The sequence below is a fragment of the Epinephelus lanceolatus genome, chromosome 20 (assembly GCF_041903045.1).
Source record: "Epinephelus lanceolatus isolate andai-2023 chromosome 20, ASM4190304v1, whole genome shotgun sequence".
NCBI lineage: Eukaryota > Metazoa > Chordata > Actinopteri > Perciformes > Serranidae > Epinephelus > Epinephelus lanceolatus.
In genome coordinates, this window is record NC_135753.1 from 22,315,643 (window position 1) to 22,338,181 (window position 22,539).

Sequence of the window (22,539 nt, forward strand, 5' to 3'; positions counted from 1 at the left end):
CAGAGGGTGCAGAAGTTTATGTGTTGGTGTGCATGGGTTTTCAGTCCAAGAATTGTTGAGTAACATTACCAGCAAGGTAATATAAACCATGAGAATAGGTTATATCCATATTCCGCTTATCAGTCACTGCTTTTGCCTCTTAAACATGGTCCGTCTCTCTCTGCTCTTGCCGTCTCTCTCTCCACTCTTGCTCTCTTTCCCTCTCTCCCCTCCCATTCCTTCTCTTTCCACTCCTCTCACTCTCCCGGTCCCTTCCTCCTACTCTGCCTCTCAGGTTACGATGACTGGGGGTTTTCTTGCTTCCATCTCGTAGAGTGTCTGTGTGTGTGTTTGTGACTGTGTATGTGTGTGTGTCTCCCTCAGCGCTGAGCTGTGTCCTTGTCCCTGCCTCCTGGCAGCAAGGAGCCACCCAGCAGCCGGCCTGTGATTGGGCAGGGGAGTGGGGTTCTTGACACAGCGCGGTGCTGACTGCTCCGGGACGTGTTTCAACAGATGGTCGAGGTTAGAGAGTGTCATCACATCGGAGAGAGGATTAGAGGAGAGAGGTTGTCTTCCAGGAGCTGTGTGGTCCCCCCTACTCTTCAACCCCAAATCCCTGCACCAAGACACAAACCCCTCTATGAGCGTGGGGAGACCCGGTGAAGAAACGCAAGAAGAAAACTCAGAGAGGAATCCTAGCCTTGCCTCTCACTCGGCCGGCACTCTGCTCTCCTGCCTTTCAGGTACTTCACAACTTTCTCACTGATTTTTAATTTTTTTTTTTGTGTGTGTGTTTTTTTGGTCTGCTTTCTGCTTATTTTCCATTGGTTTTGCAGTGCATGTGCCAGTTAGTTTGTTCAGTTGCTAGTAAATTTCTGATGCAGCATACAGTCAGCAGTGGGAGTCCACAAGTGCAGTGAATCTGTGTTGCCTGTATAGCAGCGCTGTGTGCTGGACTTCATAGTTTTCCCCCTGAATGACAGGAATTCCCTCCGTCGCAAATTCCTCCGTCTCAAGGGATTAGAAGGCAGCACATTCCATTAATGTCATTTTTTCCCCGATCCATAAGCACCCATCTGTTAATTTCTAGTTTTCTGAATGCAGGGTGTTTGAAAGTGAAGGGAGGCTACTGTAGATTTGTAAAAGATTGCTGTCACTTAAAAAGTATGCTGCATAATGAGCAGTGTCAGTGGGGCATCCTGTGAGTTAGAATATGGACAAGGTAAAAAAAAAATCTGTATTTTATTCTGTTTGTATCCTGAATGTCTTTTTTGTCACCTACAATCTTTAGTGAAGATGAATTGTGTCCTTATTTACTCTGTCAGTTCTGCTAATAGGAATTAAAACACAATTTTTTACATGCCCAAAACTCAGTGCGGCAATTAACATTCCCTCACTTCAGACCAGATAAGTTTTTTCATAAATCTTATTCAGAGTGCACTTCTGGCAGAACGTGTCAGTATACGCTAAATGGATGAGCTGCTGAAGACTGCTTTCCGGACAAACTGTCAGAGCAAAGCAGAGACTCAGAATCTACACCTCACTTCAGCTATTTAACTCAAGTCAAGTGAGAAGGGAAACTCGCCAGTGGAGTGGGAATATGATGTATAGTATTTATACCTAGCTCCAGGCTGTGTGTGTGTGTGTGTGTGTGTGTGTCTGTATGAGGTGTTTGCAAATGGAGATTGTGCAGCTGTGAAGGGCTGTGTGGACAGCAGCCGGGCTGAGAAGAGAGGAGGTTGTATGGGTGAAAGCTGCTGTTGTGTGAATTTGTGTTTACCTTGGTAAACCAGCCGTAGCTACACTTCCTGCTTGTTACTTGAAGTATTTAACACAACCACCAATAGCTTGTGATGACTGCTCCTTTAAGGCCAGTGGGGACATTTGTATAAAATTTGGCTGTGTGAGCAGATCAACGATGAAACAGTTAAATTTATTTTTGAGAGAACTGGGAGGGAAAGTTGATGGTCTCTTTATTTTAGGCACCGCGAGAACTTTTCTAAGAGGTATTGAGTGAAGTTTGACTCATGGATGTGTTTTTCTGTATTAACCAGAGAGCGTGGTTACATTGACACATAACATTACAAGCTCAGTGCTGTAGTTGAACATGTTTTTTCTTCTCTTAATTCATTTTTTTATGCTTCTGGTAAGCTTGGATTTAGCCGAGTGTGATATGTTATTAAATTTCCTCTATTTTAAAGACCAAGTGAGTGACTTGGGACTCTTTATTTTTATTGTGTATTGGATCAATGTATCCTGCACCAATCCGCAAAAAGTTGAGAATTCATACTAGTGTTCCTAAATGGCAAAATTATGCTGTGGTCCTGTTCAAAGCCAACTGCTTGTGCCAGGCACAATTGGCAAAAACGTAAGGCGCTGGCTTACATTTCAATACACTGGCAGTGCCAGTGTGTATTACTGAATGAGAAAGCTGGAGAAATATGGAGAAGCCTGACTTAAAACTTTCAGCATTGACGGGACTGAGCCATGAATCTTCTGTTCACTTCAGTTTCACCCGACAGCGTTTAGATTCAATTTCTGATTACCCTACACTGAGCATAGCAAAGCCGCTTTGAGGCGTTTTGAAAGGGAAGCGCTGGTTGCCAGCTCAGAAGAGAAGGGAGATCCTTTAAACAGTTTAGCATCACTGTGCTACAAACAAGAGCAGCTGCTGCAAATAATTAGGTTCTGGGGGGTAGCCGCTTGCCAAGACAAACGTTGTTCCAGTAGCGCCTCTGCCATCACTCGGATCTACCGTAGTATGTGTGTGTGTGCATATGTGTGTGTGTGTGTGTGTGTGTGTGTGTGTGTGTGTGTGTGTGAGTGAAAGCAATTCATTCTGCTGATAAGTATGGTGAATGACTGAGTGTAAAGGAAGAGGAAGAGGTGTATCTGTGGTTTTTATTTTTTGCACTAACGGGACCTGAAGTGTGTTCGTGTGTGTGTGTGTGTGTGTGCATGTGTGTGTGCGCGTGTGTGTCCTTTAAATGCCAGGCACAGTGAATCAGACTTCCCAGACATCTTGCGTGACTTAATACTTGCCAACTGATGAACAAGGTCAGAGGTATTCATTGCAGACTAATTCATCCAAGAAATGAAAAGGGCATTAAATATGTGCTTTTGTTCTAAAATGTGCTACATAGTGTTGTCAAAAATATCGCTGTATTGATTCATATAGATACAGAATATTTGAAATGGTTTAAATACCCATTCTCCGCAGTATTGATATACTGGTACCAGCTGCACTTTCTTGCTCTCTCTTATTATTGATGTTTAATACAGTCATTCTGCTGTTCCCTGCTACTAACCAAGAAAAGAAAAGTCATGTATCTCATGTTCTTTTAATTAGAAGAATAATTTGTATGCCCTTAATGTCAGTTTTCCCTGTGGTATCTAAAATAGTGTTGAATATCAATATTTTCCATGGAATTGTATTGGAGTTATAAATTCCTGTATCATGGCAACACTAGTGCTGTACCTGTCAAAAGCACTGAACTTCATTAAAATTCAAGCATGTGTGGGCAGTGGAGGTCTTTACCTTTTCTATTCTGTCTTTTCTTATTAACTCCAAATCAAAAACCTGCACTCTCTTCTCTCCAGAACATTACCATAATTTTATCTCAGCCGAGTCGGACTGTCATCATGCTGCATTTTCTCAGCTTGACCCTACAATGACAGAAGTCACATTTACCATTTCTATCATTATGGGGTTCTCTGGGTTGCAGCAATGTTGAAAGCCTTGACGACGACTTTCTGATACTCAAGGCTGATTAAAAAAAATGAGTTTTAGATGGTGCTAAAATTGAGCAAGAACTTGAGATGCATTATCCAGTATTATTTTGATCTAATTGCACCTTATCAGTTAAAATGGCCGACAGTTTAATAAATACTCTCAACTGATTTATTCAGCATCTTTGCCCTGGAAGATGAGAACGTCGGTTCCTCACAATGTTCATCTCTCTGGAAAATTCAGACAGAGATGCTATATAACTGCAGTTTGTGTGTGTTCTCTTGTGTGTGAGCATGTTAAGAAAAGATTTCCTAAACCACCCTCTCCTCCGGCACTTGTTTATCTCTTCAGCTTAATGATAGTGTTCCTCATACTAGCCTGATTGCATAGTAGCGCTGGAGTAGATTGCACAGTCCTATCACTGCAAATGACCAGTATTTGAACAGTGAGCATTTGGCATGCTTTTATTTATGTGGGATCTAGAAAGGCTATCTTTAGATGAGTCAGCCACTTTCTCAGTTCCTTTGTTGTCCTTGCTGATCAAACATTTCCATGGAGTTTCCATTCACTTGCGTATAGCCCTGAAAGGAGACACGTCCTTGACTTTTTAGGGCATATCTTCAGGGAAATACCCTGTGCATATCTGGATGTCCACACAGGCACACTGCATAGATCTATTTTGGGGTATTTGGGAGCTCACAATAGCACCCCCAAGTGTTTGTTCAGCCTTTCATTTGAGCAGCAAAGGTCAGGGCATGCAAACATCACATTGAGCTCATCACTGGCAGGAATGCCTGATCCTCCAACCTGCGATCTTGTGTCTGTACACGTTAAAGAGAGCAGCAAACCAGAGATATATTCAATGCTTCACTCTTTTTTTGTGTCTGGCACTGTTCCTTTTCTCTTTTTCTTGAGCCTCTGCCCTGATGACTAGTTGGAAAGACAATATATGTTTTGGGAAGAATAGGTTTTGCAAACTTCTCAGGGGATGGTTAAGCTATGCAACATTCAGGAATGACCCCTGACCAGGTCCTTGTAGTTTTGGCCTTAGAATGAATAGAGCTAGAGAAGATGTGAGATTGCTGTTAGACTTTAGTCATTAATGTGCATTTTTAGCCGGCGAGTGGGAGAAAGAGGATTTGAATGCTTTTTCTGTGATGTCCGCAGCAGCTTTTGTTCAAATGTCACTGCACATAGATGCAGCATGGGCTTAAGAGGGAGAAAGAGAAAGCTGGGTCAAGAGAGACACCGAGGGGGAAGTGAAGAGGGATAAAATAGAAGAGGCCAAGATAAGAGAAAGGGAGGTGTGAACATGTGATAAAGAGGGAAGGAAGTGGTGGTTTTAAGTGGACAGAAAGATGCAGTGATCTTGCCGAGATCAGGGCTGGATCTTGCGCACACGTTCTTGGTTGTCACTCGCACGTGTGCACATTTGAAACACATGGACACAAACATAATCTTCTTGTGACACAGTCATGTACAAAAGGGAAACATAGAAAAACGTGTACACACACACACACACACACACACGATCTACAAGCTTACCCCCTCCGTCCTCCACCCCCCAGAGGGCTGCACTGTCCCTGCTTTGTCATCTCTCTTGTCCAATAATCCCCTCCCCAGGGAGAAGCAATCTGTTTTAGATTTGAAAGAGAAAGGGCCCTGCCTGTATCACGTACAATTAAGCAGCCGTCAGAATGCGTCGGCGTAAGTTTGGAGGGAGAAGTGCTGCCACTGGGGGGTTGTCCCTTTCATCCGCCGCTCTTCCAGAATGGAGATAATGGGGTGGGAGGGTTGGAGGGATGGGAGCAGGAGGAATGAATACATTTCCTCACCCCTCCATCCCGCTCCACAGCTCAACTAATAGAAGCCAGCATGCGTTTGTTTCAGCTCTTCTGCTCCCTTTCTTCCCTTCTCCCCTGGAGCGGGCAAACACATTCAGCCTCTGCCAGCACTCCCCTCCTCTGCCCGTGTGCGTCTATGCGTGTGTGCATGCACAATCACTCATATGTGTGGACTTGGCCATGTGCTACTGGTAGCCTCTGGTCCTGTTTGCCCTTACTTGAACAGCTCGGCTGTGCCATGTGGAAGCAGAATGGCTGAATATCTGAACAGTTGTGGTATTAAAGGTTGAGCAACTTTGTTTATACTGACGGTCCAGCATTGCATGACACACATTATCTTTGATTTGCTTTCCTTGAATTGCCCGCGGCAAGTTCAGCTGAGTTTGGCTGGTGTCTCTTCAACATGTTGGGATGATGCATTGACTGCATTCCTTCAACTTTGGCTCAAATGTAAAGGAATGGAAGCACTTGGAGGGGTAAGCTTCCTGTTTTATGCTTAGTAAGCTAATTAGTCTCTGGGTAGATATCGTATTTTAGATATTTTACAATGCACTAAGATCTGGAATTTCTGCCAGGCAGGATAAAGTTAATTAAATTACAAATGACGTTACTGCATGCTTTGGAAAGCCACACACTGAGCCAGAGGCAATGGAAAGGAGAGCTCCCCTGTGTACAAATTACAGGTTACGTGTCTGTCTGTGTTCAAGTCTGACTGATTCTTACTCTGGCAGTTTCAGTGAATGACTATTGCACACACATGGAGTATATGATATCCAAATACACACACGCATATATGCCCACAGGCATGGACAGAAGGGAGTGCTGAACAGGCACAGGTGCAATCGGATGAATGCTTTTTTATGAGTGGTATCATGTTGGTGTGTCACAGCCATGGAGAAGTTTGTTTATGGCATCCAGGGTCACGCAGGCTGGTTCTCATGGTCTATGTTTGTCTACAGTTCCCAGAGAATATGCCTACACATGTTCCACATTTTAGGGGTGTTTAGTTTCATGCACCAGCAGCAGCAGCAGCAGCAGCACTACACTTAACTGGGGTTTGCTGATTGAGCTGCCACCACCTCACCCTGAGGAATCTGCCTTTTTTATGTCATTTTATCAGAATTCATTATTCAGGATTGATTTGGTTTGTATTCCCATAATTAGGGGAACTTTTATTAAATGCTAAATGCTTATTCATATTTAATTAACTTACAGCAGCATAGCACAGCTTCTGTGATATTAAGCATATCACTTTGCTAATGCCCAATTACGAGAAAAAGAATCACTGGCGGCTGCTGAGATTAGTATTATTAGTATTTGTCAGGACCCCAGGAAGTGTGCCGGTCTTTAAAGCCAACTTTCATAGTGGCCAAACAGTGGAATTACGTCTGTCACTTGATGCCATTGGGCCCAAAAATACTCTTTCCGGTAGACTTACATTGTAAAAGAGACGTCCGTCAGTCAGTGGATAAATATTTTTGAGCATCACAACCATGCTAAATGACTTTTTACTGTCAGGATTTGATCTGTTAGGTCTAATAACGTTTAGGAAGTCTAGATAAATAATTGTATCCCCATTCAAGTTACTAAAGCACAAAACCAGAAGTAGCCGGCTTGGAAGTCTCAAGTTTGCCTGCTCTGTAGGCCACACAGTGTGGAAGCAGTGCTGATCATATGGGTAATTTTACACGCAACAGTTAAACTTTTGGGGCGCTATGTGCCACTGAGCATCTTTTATTGGAATGAACGGGGCCCTGCCTCCAATGTTGTATCCAGTTCTTTTCGCGATCAAGTTTTTTTTAAGTCTAAGTCATCCATTTTAGCTGTTGTTACCTTATCTTCACTTTATCAGCTCAGTATAAGCAGCTAGATAGTAACAGGGACTTTATAATTGGGTATACTATGTCTATTGGCTGAATGTGATGTATACTGATCATCTTTAAAGACAAGACAGTTGCCAAAGTTGTTTTACTTTTTCTTAAACTTCAGTTTATTTTAGGTGCATACAGTCATCTGATTGTCGTCCTGTTTTAAATTATGTCAGAAATGCTTATTTTACTCAAAAGCACAGTGCTTGTTCAGTTCAGGATCTTCTGTTTACCTCTTTTTCTTTTTTTGTGTTGCTAAACACAGCTCTGTCTGTATTGACACTGACATAATTCTCTTCGGTCTGTAGTTTGAGTAAATAAAACTCTATTTTTATTGTAAGCACAGACCCACACAAACACAGAAATGGAGAAAAGTAAAGCTCAATTTGCTATTTGAAACATTTCTGTACCTTATATTACCTTTCCTACCTAAGTCAAAACTTTATTTAGGAGAATGGTGCATTGGTCAGTGAGCAGTCCAAGTGAATCTTTATTTGTTTAAAGTGGTCCTGCACCATACCCTTGTGTTTTTTTTTTGTTTTTTTTTTAGTATTTTTTTAAGTAAACAGCGCATATTGAAAGAAAAGGCCATGTCTTCTTGTTGTGTTCAAACTCAACATTGCAGGTCTTACTTTTCTTGTTAATTTTCACAATATACAAGGGAGAGAATTCAAGTCACTCTTCTCAAGTCAGTAGTCAGTGAACATTACAGGGCTGTTGAACTTGGTCAACTGCCGAGTCTTAACAGAAAGAAACCCTACAGACCTCTCACTCCCTCTTTCTCTCGCTCTTTCTCTGTGCCACCACGCTGCTGATTTCATGGAAAAGAAGTCAATCTCTTTATTCTTGACAATTACCTCAGTGGAAACCCATTGAAGCAATTTGCCATAGCTCTCTTTTGTGGTAAAAGGAATAATTTATCTGGGGTATATTTGACGAGTCAAAGAGACAAGAAAGCCACCCGTGAGTGAGCAATACGTTCTACTCCCTCTCGCTCCGACTTTCTGTGGAGCTCTCGCAGCCTGATGGAGTGTTTCTGATGGGAGTGTGGGTTTTGACAAGAAAGTGGCTGGAGGAATATAAATGTGCAGTATTTTATTCATCTGAGGTTGTCTATCGCTAATGGTTTCCATTCATGGCTTAGAATAGATTTAACAAGAAAGCGCCTGCTCGAGACTCGTATCATATAACTGTGGCTGCTGATCCTCTGATTGTGATTCCGTGTTTTCATATCACACTATAAATCAGAGGAGTGGTTTCCCTTTCGTTCACTCTCTCCCCTTTCCTTCTCTCCTCCCTCCCCCTCTCCTCCTCTTTCTCTCACCCTTGTCCTCACCCTCTGAATGGTAAATTTACTTTTCCACTTGTAAAATTGAGCCTCAGTTGAAAAGCAAGCCTCCCAGAAAAACAGTACATGTCTTTGGAAAAGTGTAAGAAAACATTAGGCGTCATGTACTGCTATGTGCATACATATTATATTGATAGATATATAAGAGAAGTGAATTAATGCAATACTGTTACCCACTCATTTTGAATAGTGGGAGCAGAGATTGACCATTCAGGGCACTGAACATAATGATAATGAGTGTATGTGAGTGATGCCAGTCATACTGACTGACACTAAACTCCCGACACCCCAAACCAACATCAAAGAACCAGTGGCGACGAAGGCCAGCTGTTGCGTCACTTCATCTTGCCTTTTTTCTTGGCCAAAAAGTTGCGTGTGAGCACACCACAATGACCACAGCCAATGACTAACTAGCACATACATTCTAGGTAATAACTCTCCATACCAGCAGGTGGCTGTAGTCTGCATTCATCATTCAAAAACACAACCCTGTGTTGAAAGAACAAATGATATTTACCGTGTGCCGGGAATCAATAACACAAACAATTGCAAACCATTTCTGTGAAGAAACTCAATGGCCGAAACATAATCTTACTGAATGTAACAAGATTCAACATGCAGATTCAACATGGCAAGTCTCGGGGCACACAGTAGCTCAGTGGTTAGAGCGGGCACCCTATGTACAAAGGTACATGTGTCCTTGTCGCAGCGGCTGTTGATTTGACTTGAGCCCACGGCCCTCTGCTGGATGTCCCCTTCCCACTTCAAACTGTTCCACCATATAAGACTAAAAGCTGAATCAGGGCTGGCTAGTGCCAATGGTGCAGGACACACTGCAAAAACTAGGGCGACAGATGCTCACCAACAGCCCTACATTGACCAGTGGTCAACTGTCAGCTTGGTGTGTCAGAGCCCTAAGGCCTCTTTGTCAGATTGAGGCTTTTGCTTGGATATACAGACCCTAACTAAGAGGTTTCCATAGTTAAGAATATGGGCGCTTAGATACACACCACCTTCAGGACAGGAACACACACACACACGCACATACATAAATAAATACAGGCAGCTTTCCCCATTCATGAAATGACCTTGTGTGTTTTTTAATCATTTCCCTCTTAGGGTTGTCAAACCCCCCTCATGATTTCCAACAGACCACCTGGTGGCCCGCAAGCCATTCCTCCTTTGAAGTCTTTTGGACAGGGATTCATTTAATTATGCATTAAGATGCATCCATAATATTGATGGGGTGGCATGGCAGCCTTGGCACTACAAAGGCTCTCTTACCAGGTCCGAGAGAAACATGAGGGGTTTAACTAATAGCCATGAATGCACTCACTCCAGGTTCACATTTCACTGAATTGAGGCCATTCTTCTTCATTAAAGCGGCCTGCGCTGTACTCCAAACACGCTGCATACCAGTGGATGGGAATAACTTCTAGCTATAACATCTGAAGTTTTGTAGTTGTGACATGGACAAAACAAGGATTCTGAATGTGCCTGTCAAGGTTAAGAGTTGTGAAGCCATAAACATGTCGGAACAAAGAGCCAGTGATCTCTCCTCACTGCCTTGCGCTTGGTTTTCTCACTGGAATTTTGTCATAGATCCTACACCAATTTGGGCATTTTGGTCAAACAAATCAGTGGAGTTAAGAGTCTGAAAACATCGAGGTCTGAGCATTTTCCCAGTGCTTACCCACAGCCAAGTGAGTGCATCGGGACAGAGCTCTCCTTCAGTCAGCTCAGCGTGGCTGACGGGCGGGTCTTGGTGGGTACAATATGCTGCCCTTGGCCTGCTGGGCACAGCGCGCCCCGACACAGGCCCTCCTCAGTGTAAAAGGCCCTCGTCAGTCCTCATGGCAGGAGACCAGCCGAATTCCCTCGGATTACAGAAATATTTGGACAAACCTTAATCTAAGGCCTCACAATAATTATTTTTTCCCCTCTGAAATGGAGATGGAGCAATCAGTCTGCACTGAAAAATGTCACTGGTCTGAAGCAAAAATCAAGAGATCTAACATTGTTGTCCTCCATCTTTACGTCTTCTGCTTTGCCTCTTAGATCAGCTTGTAACCAAATGTATACATGTACTTCTCTCTTTAATTTTATTTTATATTTTCCATAGTTCTCTCATGTTTGGAGTGGAGTTCCTGTACAAAGTTGCGACTGTATGCAAAAAGTCTTTTGCCGTCATTGCTAGTCATGGAGCCTATAGTTACAGAACAGCCTCCAGAATTCAAACTATGCCCTCAGACTTTAATTCCCCCTTTTTGCCATTGTTCCTCTGTGACTTGGCTACCCTAGAGAGATGGACTGGGCAAACAGAGAGGGAGGGAGAGTGGACAGGAATAAGAGGGGATTTGAGGTGCTTTGAAATGGCCATTGTCCTTAATAGTTAGGCCTTTTATGAATGACTGATTTACTTGAGTGGGGCAAGGCATCTGGTTTGGGTTTGACTTGCATCTTGTTTTGGGAAGGTGAACCCCCTCACCTCCAAACTTCTCCATGTTAACTTGAGGTTCGAAGTCTGTGGGCAGACACACATTAGTAGACAAATGCACTGCTTAAAGGGAAATATGGATTCACTGCTGTCAATCAGTGTGTTTCATCCAGGAAAATCCCCTTATGCGTCTTCTCAGTGCGCCTGCTGTTTTTCACTGACAGCTGATAAATACGTTAGACTGCCACTACTGACTGAACAGAACCTCGGCCAGATGCAGACTGTTTGCTGTTGCTGAAATTAATATGCAGGCCAATCACAACCAGGCTTTTACGAGACTTTTGTTACCTTCATACCTCTGTACTGAGCCCCCTCCACTCATTTTTTTCTTCCCCCAGAGTTTCCCCTCTTAACCCCTGTGTGTGGGTAGCCTCAGGTTGCTGAGGTTAGGTTAAACAAGCCACCATCAAAGCCATATTACCACTCGGGTCAGAGGAGGGTCAGGGTGCAGCAGGGTGTGTGGTTTGAGGCCCTAACTGGAGGGCACAACTGCCAACCAGCCAAATAGTACTGCCCTGGATGGTTACACAAGCAGCAACTCTATTATGTTCAGCTTTACTCAGTGCACAAAGCACAGCTGTCTGTGCAGCCATACCAAATCACTGAGCAATGCTGCCTGTGCCAAATGAGAGTAAGTGAAAGAGCTGTTTTCTGCAAGTAAAGTAGGAAAAAAAACTTTACTGTCATGAAAGTAAAGATTAGTAGGGTGTTGAGGTGTGCTAAAAGTCCCTAGTGTTGATGGCCATTAATCTGAAAATTGCACATCTTTTATGTATTTGGCAGCTGTGTGTCTGAAAATTCCATAGTGGCCTTTTTGTTCCAGTCCTTTGAACCCCTGGGCATTTTACGTTCCTCCCATCCCTCCCCAATATTCCCCCCCCAGCTTAACCATGATGAGTACAGTAAAGGCTCATTTAAAGGGTCATTAGTGCTAATCCTCCAAAACAATGAGGAAGGAGAAACAATGTGCGCCCTAGTCCTCTGACTCTGTCCAGGAATAAAGACCTCTTGTCTGTTCTACAGATGTATAGAAGAAGCGTGTTCTACTTTTATCACGCTAGATGACATAAATAAATGACTCATTCAAAATGAAGGTTTTATAAAAATGACATGAAACATCATTCTCACAGAGGGCTCTCAAGGGCTTCTCAAAATTGGCAACATGCATTTTAGCTCAGATGTTGGAGGCAAGTAAGAAGCGGTAGCAATAACAGAGGAGAGCTTCAGAAGCCAACTATGTAATAACTTTCAGATTTCAGCATATTTACTCATATTGTTTCTTGTACTTACAGTGCATGAGCTCCTTCTTCAGTTTGAATACATCCAGCAATGTTAAGATCTGGATGCACTGAGTTCCTTCTCTTCTGCCTCTCATCCCTGAGCGTGCCTGAAGGCAAGAACTGTGAAGTGACCACTCAGAAGTGACCGCTGTTTAAACACACTGATCTAATTCAGTTAATTTTAGGCAGTTAATCCTGATAACCAGCAATGATTAAAGCCGCATTTAAACTGTCCAATCTGGGCAATCTAAGTACTCTCAACTTCCACATCTGGAGCAGAGGTAGTTTTTAATAGACTTAATAATAGAATACATTAAGTATTTACCAGTAATGCTTTATACAGCTGATTTGTCTTCCTTGTAGGGCAGCCCCCTGAAAGTCAAAGATTTTGATCATCAGACCCCTCATTCAGCTGTAATTCTTTTCTGTATTTTCTTTGTCAGTCAGTGTGCAGTATTCTTCTAGGGACTTTTCAGTCCCTAGATTTAGCTGCACAGTGAGCACTACTTGCTTTTATGCTGCTCTCTGATACAGGCAGCTGCAGACCCAGACCCAGAGTGAGGAGTCTTATTGAGAAAGAAGGCAGCTGCCCGGAGGGAGAGAGGTTTTACTCGGTCAGTTTCTGAAATAATGTTGGCAATTTACAGTTCACAGCAACTTAATGCAACACAGTCTCTGGCTTTTGTTGATGTCTAGTGCTGACAAAAAATGTTGTACGTTTCCGATCCATCGTTAGGGTAGTTAGCACACATTTGCTGTGAGGGCTAAATTGGCTTGTTTACTATATTACTTGCATGTCGCTGTCACCCTGAACACCCTGACGAATCCAAGCTCTTAAATTTTAAAGTTGTTTTCTTATTATTTTCTTGTCTATGAACTGAAACACCAAAGCAAATTCCTTGTACGTGAAAACCTACATGGCATTTAACCAGATTCTGAGTCCCTTTTCTAATTTTCCTCTAAGTGAATAGGAAACCTACATGTCTCATAGGTCTTAATACAGTCTGCTAACTACTACTTGATCTACTTCTGCTCTTAAGACAGCAGCTGCTGATCTCTACACACTGGTTTTGTCACCTAGCTGGTCATTCCCTGTGACATCTTAAAGTTATACATGTCATATTAACATGAAAAAGTCAGGTTACTGATGAGACCACATAAATAAGTAAGTGTGGTGTTTCCTTTAATGAGGGGTGACTTTGAGATGGACAGCTGTCGAATGATCCAGGGGTACGTTTGGCAGACGCAGAGCTGCAAGAAATCCTTCTAGTCATAAATGAACTTCAGACGACCTTGTGAGGAAAGTGGATCAGGTGAAATTGAGTTAGGATGAGAGGTAGCCCAAAGGACAAGGGGAGGTCTGCTCTCCCTCGTGGCAGCAGTGTCTTTTTGCCTGCGTAACGTGGTCTCGCATCTCATTGGTCGTTATGTGTGGCACTTTATTAGCCCTGCCATCTCAGTTGTTTCAGACAGTGTAGCTATTGATACCACTATGGCTAACCACATCAGCACCACAAGGTTTGTATCAGATTCCACAATGGACCTTCTTGTCTGTATTCTCACTTCTTTAAGTTGCATGAAGAGGCTATTGCTGGGAACCATTGGCATGTAAAATTGAATTTGCGCTGGGTGCTAACATTACACCAGTTGGCTGACTGGTCTACAGTTGATTTCAGGTCTTCCACAGCTTGACAGAAATAGAGCCTTGAGTTTTGTCTAGATTTGGGCTGCCTCTATTGTTTCTGGGAAGCTGTCCCATTTATGTAGGAGGACTTGGACCCTCACAGCAGGAGAATGTGTTTTTGTGGGAGAAAGCCTCGTGTGTGTGAGTGTCTTATGAGTTTCTGCGTGTCGCCATGTGTTTGTACAGTAGTTTGTGTTGTGTGTGTAATTCACTGTAAGGTTCTGTGCACTCTGCCACCCTGCGCTGGAGGGGTGTTTGTCCAAACGGCGCCAATGTTTGCACAGGGCTGTCACGATGACTGGGCTGGCTGGCTCGGACACTGCTCGTCTGAAACGCAGGACAGACCAGAGTGCTCTTAAAGCTCCGTCTGACGCTCCTCTTATCACAGGCAACATCTGACTAGAGGAACAGATAAACATTGTAGTGCAAGGAAAAGATCAAAACTCACCTGTAGACCCATTTGATATGTGGGAAGGAGAAGATAATTTGTAATGGTGATATCTTATGTGGGGTCATCTGTTTGGCACATCAGTGAGAACAAGTGTTTATGGAAGTAGGCTTTTTCTGGATTTGCATTTTGTGTTTGGAAAAGGACTAAAGCCACACATTAATATAGTGAGTTAATGACAAAAATAATTTGCATTTCACCCTTTAATCTTATCCAGAGTGCCCTCTGTTATGAGTCAGACACCGTAAATGATATCTTATTTGAGGTTATAGTCTCTTTGCCAATTGGGTCTGGCCGTTTTGTGGAAATGAGGGTAAGGGCGGAGCCACCCAGTGGGGTTTGACCAGGCTCAGGTGTCATAGACCTGCCATTTGTTTTCAGGCCATTAACTCAGAATAGCGAGCAGTATGGTGCCACTCAGTGGGACTGCTGTCCATAAGGCTATTTTTCACAGGCAGTGATGGAGTACGTATTGTTACAGCGTCACGGTTCATGTCACAGCCACAAGCCATTATTTCCACATCTATTATTGTTAATAATTCTTGTATTTATGGATCAACTTTTGGAATTTATTTAAACAAGTGTGATGTCTCTTTTAGTGAAGGCATGATGTATATCTTCTTCTGAAGTTGTGGAAAGGTCAGGCTTAGCGCTGGTATTAATTTTACACTGGTCCCTGGCATTTAGGCAGAGGATATGCAGACTATTTCTGACCAACCATGACATTGTAAGTGAGCAAGAGGCTGCAAAGTGCTATGATGACTCAGTGGTAATCTGTGATTGGCGACAGTGGCACTGGGGTTAATGTAGCGGAACCCTCTCTCCGCCTCCCGTGCCCCCTAACCCCCTCCCCCCCAGTGTGGTCCCATCCTCCCCACCGGCCCTCTGTCACGCTTGACTTGCCAGGGGGTGACTTTTGAGTGACAGGTGGAAGGTGGACCGCGATTGGCTGCCACAGGAGAGTGGCTGTGGGTGTTTGAGTGCAGGCAGCCAATGGCACTGCCTCAGCACAGTTAGCTGAACAACAGCTCTCCAGTGGAGGTAGAGAGTTTCTGTGTGTGAGTGTGTGTTATCTGACACAGAAGGAGAGAGTGAAAAACACAAGAAAAAGTACTTGGATGATGAGAAACGGCCAAACAAAATGAGACTTACGAGATTCTCTGAGGTGAGATCTGTCTCTGCTTGCGGTTTTGTTGTTTCAAGTGTTTTCAAGGGTTGCTGTGATTTACTTTTTGTTTTTTTTTTAGTTAAGGTCAGGAGAGTTAATGTTGAGGGATTTTGTTTACAGGGGAGAGTATTGATGGGGTTTCAGTCAGCACGCAACTTTTGTTGGAACTGTTGGGTAAGTTTTCCTTGGTGGACCATCAAGGGCTAAAGCGCAGAAGAATCTGTTTCGGCTTCTCTGTTTATGGATAAACTGTTGTGTTTGAGTATGATTTGTGAGCAGATGCACACAATTTCTCTGAAGTAAATATGCTCAAATGTTCCCTGAGGGAATCTCGGCTTTTCAATGACTGTCTTTCTGAGAACATAATGCAATTCTCTAGTCATCACTACTTTAAAAGTGCCCACTTTAATTCTCTTTTTTTCCCTCGTTGTAATGTCTCCATGTGTTTTTCTCCTTCTGTCTCTTAACAGTTGACCACGGCTGCGAGAGCTGCACGGGTGTGAGTGAGTGGCCTGGCTGGACCTCTTCTCCCTCCCTTCACCCCTCTATTAATCCTCTCATCTACCCATCCCGTCTCTTGTCGTCTCGGGCACCATGCTGATGCAGTGGCTGGCTTGGTTGGCCCTGCTGTCTTTGGACTGGGCTCCAGGCAGCTGGGCCTTCACCACCACGAGGGCTCAGGGGCTGAGGGGTCGCATCCAGAGAGACCGCAGAAACATCCGGCCCAACATTATCCTCATCATGACTGACGATCAGGATGTTGAGTTGGGTAAGGTTGGCACACTTTCCAGTCTTCCTGGAATACTACAGGGCCTATTCACTTTTCATTTGGGTCATCTTACTTACTAAAAAATATTTTTTTGATGTAATTTTGCCTTTTTTTCTCTATGTTGTTTTAATCAGTTTCTTTGTCTTTGTGGGCATTTGCATCAAAATTTATGTGGTCTTTCTCCACACATGAAATATTAAATAGAGGCCATAAGCCAGAGCAGAATGGCCATCTGGCCTATTAACTGCTGAATTCTAATTATTTGCCACTTAGAGAATTCAGTGAGAAAAGGTCATGTGATCTGAATAGACTGAACTGTGATTATCCGTATTCTTTGTTGAAGAAAAAAATTATTTTCATTAATAAAAACAACAGCATTTTTATAGTGTGTATTGACACAACCTAGGCTTCACAGTATTAAAAATGCATACAAAAGAATTACGACTTCAGTGAAACTACAGCACTCACTGACCTTCACTCCTCGTCCCCCAGGTTCTTTACAGGTAATGAATAAAACCCGTAAGCTCATGGAAGATGGAGGAACAACTTTTACCAATGCCTTTGTCACGACACCCATGTGCTGCCCTTCGCGGTCCTCCATGTTGACGGGCAAGTACGTCCACAACCACAACACCTACACCAACAATGAGAACTGCTCCTCCCCTTCCTGGCAAGCTCAGCATGAGCCACGCTCATTCGCCGTCTACCTCAACAACACCGGCTACAGGACAGGTTGGTGAACTAAGACATGCACTCTTATATATGGGCACCTATTGATATACAATAATCAGCATTAAGGGCCTGTTGTGTGCCCATCAGACACCTCTGGTGATGTTTTCTAATAATGTAACATGGAAAATTGACATTTCTCAGGTTATAATTGGGTAGCATCTCACTTTTTGCCAATATACTGTCAATCACCACCAGCTCAAATCTCTTCCTGGGCCCTCTGTGTTCACTCGTGCTAGTCAATGCAAATTTTTACAGTAAGCTAGACTCCACTGCCCTGCCTGGCTGTCTGCTGTGAGAAATGCAAACACGGTGAGCGTGCCAGGTCGCTGTCGTGTCTCATCAGACAATGTCTGTGTGAGTGATGGGCAGGCGTTAGACTGGGCAGCTCAGTGGGGTCCTGTGGGCTGCAGCACGGCCTGCGGTTTTAGAGCTGATGCGTTAGTCTGCAATTAGCCTTCTCTAGAACAGGCTGGCTCTCTGCCCAGCCTATCCGAGAATGCTGTGCAGTGAAGCCAGGGGAAAGGAGACAAGCTAAAAAGTTATGCGTCACACACACACACACACATACAGACAGAGAGAGAAAGATAAAGTCACACAGCCACATAGAATTGTGATTTTCACAGGTACAGGTATAATTAAAAGAGGAAAACGTGCATTTATGGACTAAGACTGCATATTAAAAGAAACCTTCCCTTCTGTCTCCTTTTCTTCTTCAGGCTTCTTCGGCAAGTATCTTAATGAGTACAATGGCACCTACATCCCACCTGGGTGGCGCGAATGGGTTGGATTGATCAAAAATTCCCGCTTCTATAATTACACCGTCTGTCGGAATGGTTACAAGGAGAAACACGGTGCAGATTATGCGAAGGTATGTGTTCCTGTAATTTCTAAAAAGGGACCATTAACTCAATCCCTCATTTGTTTTCCCTTTATGACCTAATATAAAGACTTCGTCTGACAGATTGCAGGTTCCACTCCACTTATAAATACAGACAGCGAAGCACCTCACTTATCACAGTGTTGTGATCTAGGCTGGTAAGAATTCTCAGCTGAGAATTAAAGGGAATGACTCGAGGTGGAGTCTCCTCTTTCTGCAGCATCCCTTTATTATGACGCACCTCACCTCAACATGCAGACACTGTAAAACTGAAGCATATTTATGAGAAACCCTGTGATAAATACCACCCTGCATTTGTTTTTGTCTCTCTTGTGTCTGTCTGCCTTTCCCCCCTTCTTTTTGTCTCACTATGAAGTTTTGCAGGACGACTTTGTGCTATAATACCATGATAAAAAAGAGGGGGGAATTTTATCTTACCACTGTCAGAGTCAGAGATGAACACTGTGGTTACACTGTCTTTTGTAGCCTTGGCTGGCACTGGTCATCAATCTTTCCCAGATGTTTTTGTTAGACCTGTCAGTTTGTTTTCGCAGCTCCATGCCAGTATCTTCCCAGGTAGCGTAGTCCTGGGTACATGAGGAATCCGTGAGGAGGGTTTATAGTTTGGATACATGTCAAGTTTCAAGATGGCCTGGCCAAAAGATGGGCAAACAAATGTTTGGACTGCTATTCCTCTGCCAACTTGGACTGAGGTGTAAAGTTACCCACAAGCTGAGGCCAAGGTGTTTACATGACATGGGCTTGGTCAGCAGATTGTGGTTTGAGACCAAATGGACACACTTTTTGCTATTTACCGTCAAAAACCATTAACCTGTCACTGCGAGGACAACCACAGCTCCTCTTTTTAGATTCACACAGGGTGAGAAGGTCGTGGTATTCCACACAGAGCGCAACTGGCACACCCCGTCATTGTGATCACATGAGGCACTTGCCCCGTGATTTCATTCAATTTGGTCCCATTTGATTTTCCATCCGTAGGAGGATGAGTTCATTGAGGTTAAGGCCTTTGTCAGAGACCTTTTGCGTGAGATATAGTTGGAGAATATGATCCATACACTTTTTTTCCCTTCAAATTCCATTACAGAAGACAACGGTCACAGAGACACAAAGCAGGCCGCGTTGCAAGCCAGATGTGCTGTGTTGGTGTCATCGGTGCTAGCAGGAACTGATCAGAGACCAAGCGCCTTGAAATTAACTGAGAACTTCTCATGAGCAAATCTTGTAAATGCAAAGCCACAACGCCCTGCTGCAATGACAGTCAAACCATGGAGGTTGTTATACAATTTAAAATGTCAGAATCTCACTGCATGTCATGGGTGAAATCAAACCATGTGTGAATGAGCTTGTATTATGTGACTGCCACTTAGTATGAATCATCTCCAAATGGTTCTGGGATAAGCGATACTCTTCACCTCCCTGGCCATTTTAGAGCTGTTGGCCAGGCATTCCCCATGACACTGTTGCTTCCTTCTGACCTGCCAGAGCCCTCAGCAGCGGCGGCTCAGATTCTGAAGAGCTGGCAACACAGAGGAAACAAGTATGGCAACGCTACGCCATGTGCATGCAATCATCAGCCTCCATGGGCATGTGAACCCACCAGGCCATTAAAGCTGGCCTGGCTATAAAGCCTATTAATAGAGACAGGATGAATCAGCCAAACCCACTTCTGACATTTCAGGAAAAATCACCCTTTACCCTTTCATTCTGAACCTGGCACTCCCTTCCACATGTGCCAGACAACAACTGCGGCATGCCAAAGCTGCAGGTAGAGTGGTTAATCTGTTGGAAACTTGGCAAATGCTGTTGTGATTTTAGTTCAGGATGTGACCTACTGTACGCTTAGAAAGACAGACTCCGCCACGCCTGGAATAAAGGTTTTGATAAAATGTCAGGCCTGTGGGTTGTTTGATGTGACAATATCACATTTCCTGAGCCTAAGCTCTCCACCGTAAGTTATAGTCTCATTCATTCAGTTGTCCTCTCTTTGCACATACCACGAGAATTTGAAAAACAGAGCACTCAGGGTCTTTCCCATTTCCTGTATACAAGTCATCACTCACTCCAGTTCATTTCCCTAGTAATGCCTGAGGCTTATATCTGTTGAGGTTATTGTGTCTGATTTGTGGGTTCCATTATCTCCCGGAGTGACTCAGCGACAAGGAAACAAAACACATGTTAACGGAAAGGGGATAAAACGAAATGAAGCTAAATAGGTGAGGCGGAAGCTGAAGGAGAAAGAGAATGGATAGCCCGGAGAGGAGTAGAGGGTGGGAGCTGTCATAACAACATACCATTTGAGAGCGCCAGGCTCCTCTCACCATCAAGTGGTGTCACATTCAATAGTGCAGAGATTCACTGATGAAGCAACAGCCCATATACTGTATACACACACACACACACACAAACACAGGCCCAAGCGCACTCTCACATTTACACACACACAGGCAAGCTGCCAGCTGTTGACTCGACAGATTGGTAGTGTAGTGTACTCAATGGCCCCAGTTCATATCCCCACTGGCCCCTGTGCATTTATTTGAAAATGACTGGATGAGGGAAAGCAACATGTCATGGTGATTGGACTGCGAACCAGTTTTATCAAAGCTTGTGTTGTTTTGCATTTCCCCCCCTCAATTCCACCTTTAGCCTCCTCTAGATGGGATTTTAGCCCTGCAGCACCTAATAACTCCTGTTTATTCACTCTTCTCCAGGACTATTTCACAGATCTGATCACCAACGACAGCATCAACTTTTTCCGCATGTCCAAGCGTGTGTACCCTCACCGCCCTGTAATGATGGTCATCAGTCACGCCGCTCCTCATGGCCCCGAAGACTCAGCTCCACAGTACGCTGAGCATTTCCCAAATGCTTCGCAGCACATGTAAGTCACATTCAGACTCACATTACCACACATGCTCAAACACATATACCCATCAGGGTTCCCACATCAGACTTTTAACCCTATAAAATTATGAAAAATTATGCTCAAGAGATTATATATACACAGACATCCCTTTCATCTGCTGCTTTTTTGGAATTTTTTCTCTTTAACATCCAATTTGAGTTTTTAGGATTTGGTGTACATGACATTATCACAGCACTCACGTCCCTCAATCCCCAGTGATGACAGGTTGCTTAGGAGCTGCTCAGGCCGACGACTCGGCAAGCGTGAAATCAAAATGATTTATCATCCAAGAATAGCCGGGGCACATACCATGAATAAGATCAGGGATGGCTTTTTTACGGAGCACAGCTCATGCCAAGCCCACATTGGCCTCCCACAACTCTCATTACTGAGCCGAGGCAGCGTTGCAATACTCTGTGTCTTTCCATGGCAACATGCCCTGCCATCTCTTGGTGGGCCCTCCAACAGGCTCCCAGGATGCACTACTCCTCTGGGTGGGGGGAGGGATGGTGTTTTTAGAGATGTAGATATGAGGTTCAAGGCTGCCATTTCTGCTTTCCTTTTTCTTTTCGCTTCCCAGCCGCTCCGCTGTTTCTTGCTTCCTTCCTCTCACTTTCTATCCCACTTAACATTCCCCTCCGTCTGTTTGCTCGACCTCTCGGCCGCTCTATCTGTATATCTCTGTGTCTCTCCCTCTGCGTCTCCCAGTGTCTTGTCTCGTTTTCTTACCCCTTGCCACTCTCCCCAGCCCTCCCTCCCCTCCTGTGAAATTCGCAGAGGACTTCCTGATCCTGTCCATATCAATCAGTAGTTTCTCCCTGCGGCTCTTGGGACGAGAGGAATGCATTGTGTGCTCTGGAACACCCTTTGTGACATTATTAATTTATTTTTAGCTCAAGCCTCCGGCTAAAGGGGTGGATCTGGGGCCTGGGGGTGACTGAAGGGGTTGCCCCAGTGATTGTGTGGAGGTGCAGTGTGTGCCGAGTATGTCGTGTGGTTACTGTGGCAGCGCAGGTGGTTGGTATGGGTGGGTGTTTGTTTTGGTGTTTGTTGACTCAACACTTCCATAACACATATGGAAAAACTTTTATTTTTACTGGCAAATGCTGTGGAGCAAATTCCTTTAGAAACATGATTTTGTTTTTGACACTGTTCCACTCTGAGTTGGTTGTTAATTCTCTGCAAAATCCAGTAAGTCCCTGGGAAGGTCATCCACTAATGGAAAGATATGACATGAAGCGTATGTGGTCTGCTGCTCTCCGTCTCTGCAGCAGATGTAGCGTACCTCTTATTCATAATGCATTCAGTTGGGACGAGACTGCGTGGCAGTAAAGGAGGAGCTGCCTCATAAATCAAATGAGCGTCTGTACTTTTGACAGCAACAATAGCAGG

The 22,539-nt window shown here is 44.0% G+C and overlaps 1 protein-coding gene across 5 annotated transcripts in view; it reads left to right on the forward strand.

Annotated features, from left to right (window-relative positions):
- Positions 1-264: 264 nt before the first annotated feature.
- The window catches only part of sulf1 (sulfatase 1), a 41,918-nt gene continuing 19,643 nt past the window's right edge, over positions 265-22,539 (forward strand). For 3 of the 5 annotated variants that reach the window (XM_033639287.2, XM_033639290.2, XM_033639291.2), the window contains exons 1-5: positions 265-722; positions 16,317-16,615; positions 17,108-17,347; positions 18,064-18,215; positions 20,954-21,123. In XM_033639287.2, coding sequence (XP_033495178.1) covers positions 16,441-16,615; positions 17,108-17,347; positions 18,064-18,215; positions 20,954-21,123 — 737 coding nt within the window. In that variant the 5' untranslated portion in view covers positions 265-722; positions 16,317-16,440. Of the gene's footprint in view, positions 723-15,749; positions 15,844-16,316; positions 16,616-17,107; positions 17,348-18,063; positions 18,216-20,953; positions 21,124-22,539 lie in introns of those variants that run through there. The other 2 variants (XM_033639292.2, XM_033639289.2) reach the window with 2 other exon arrangements.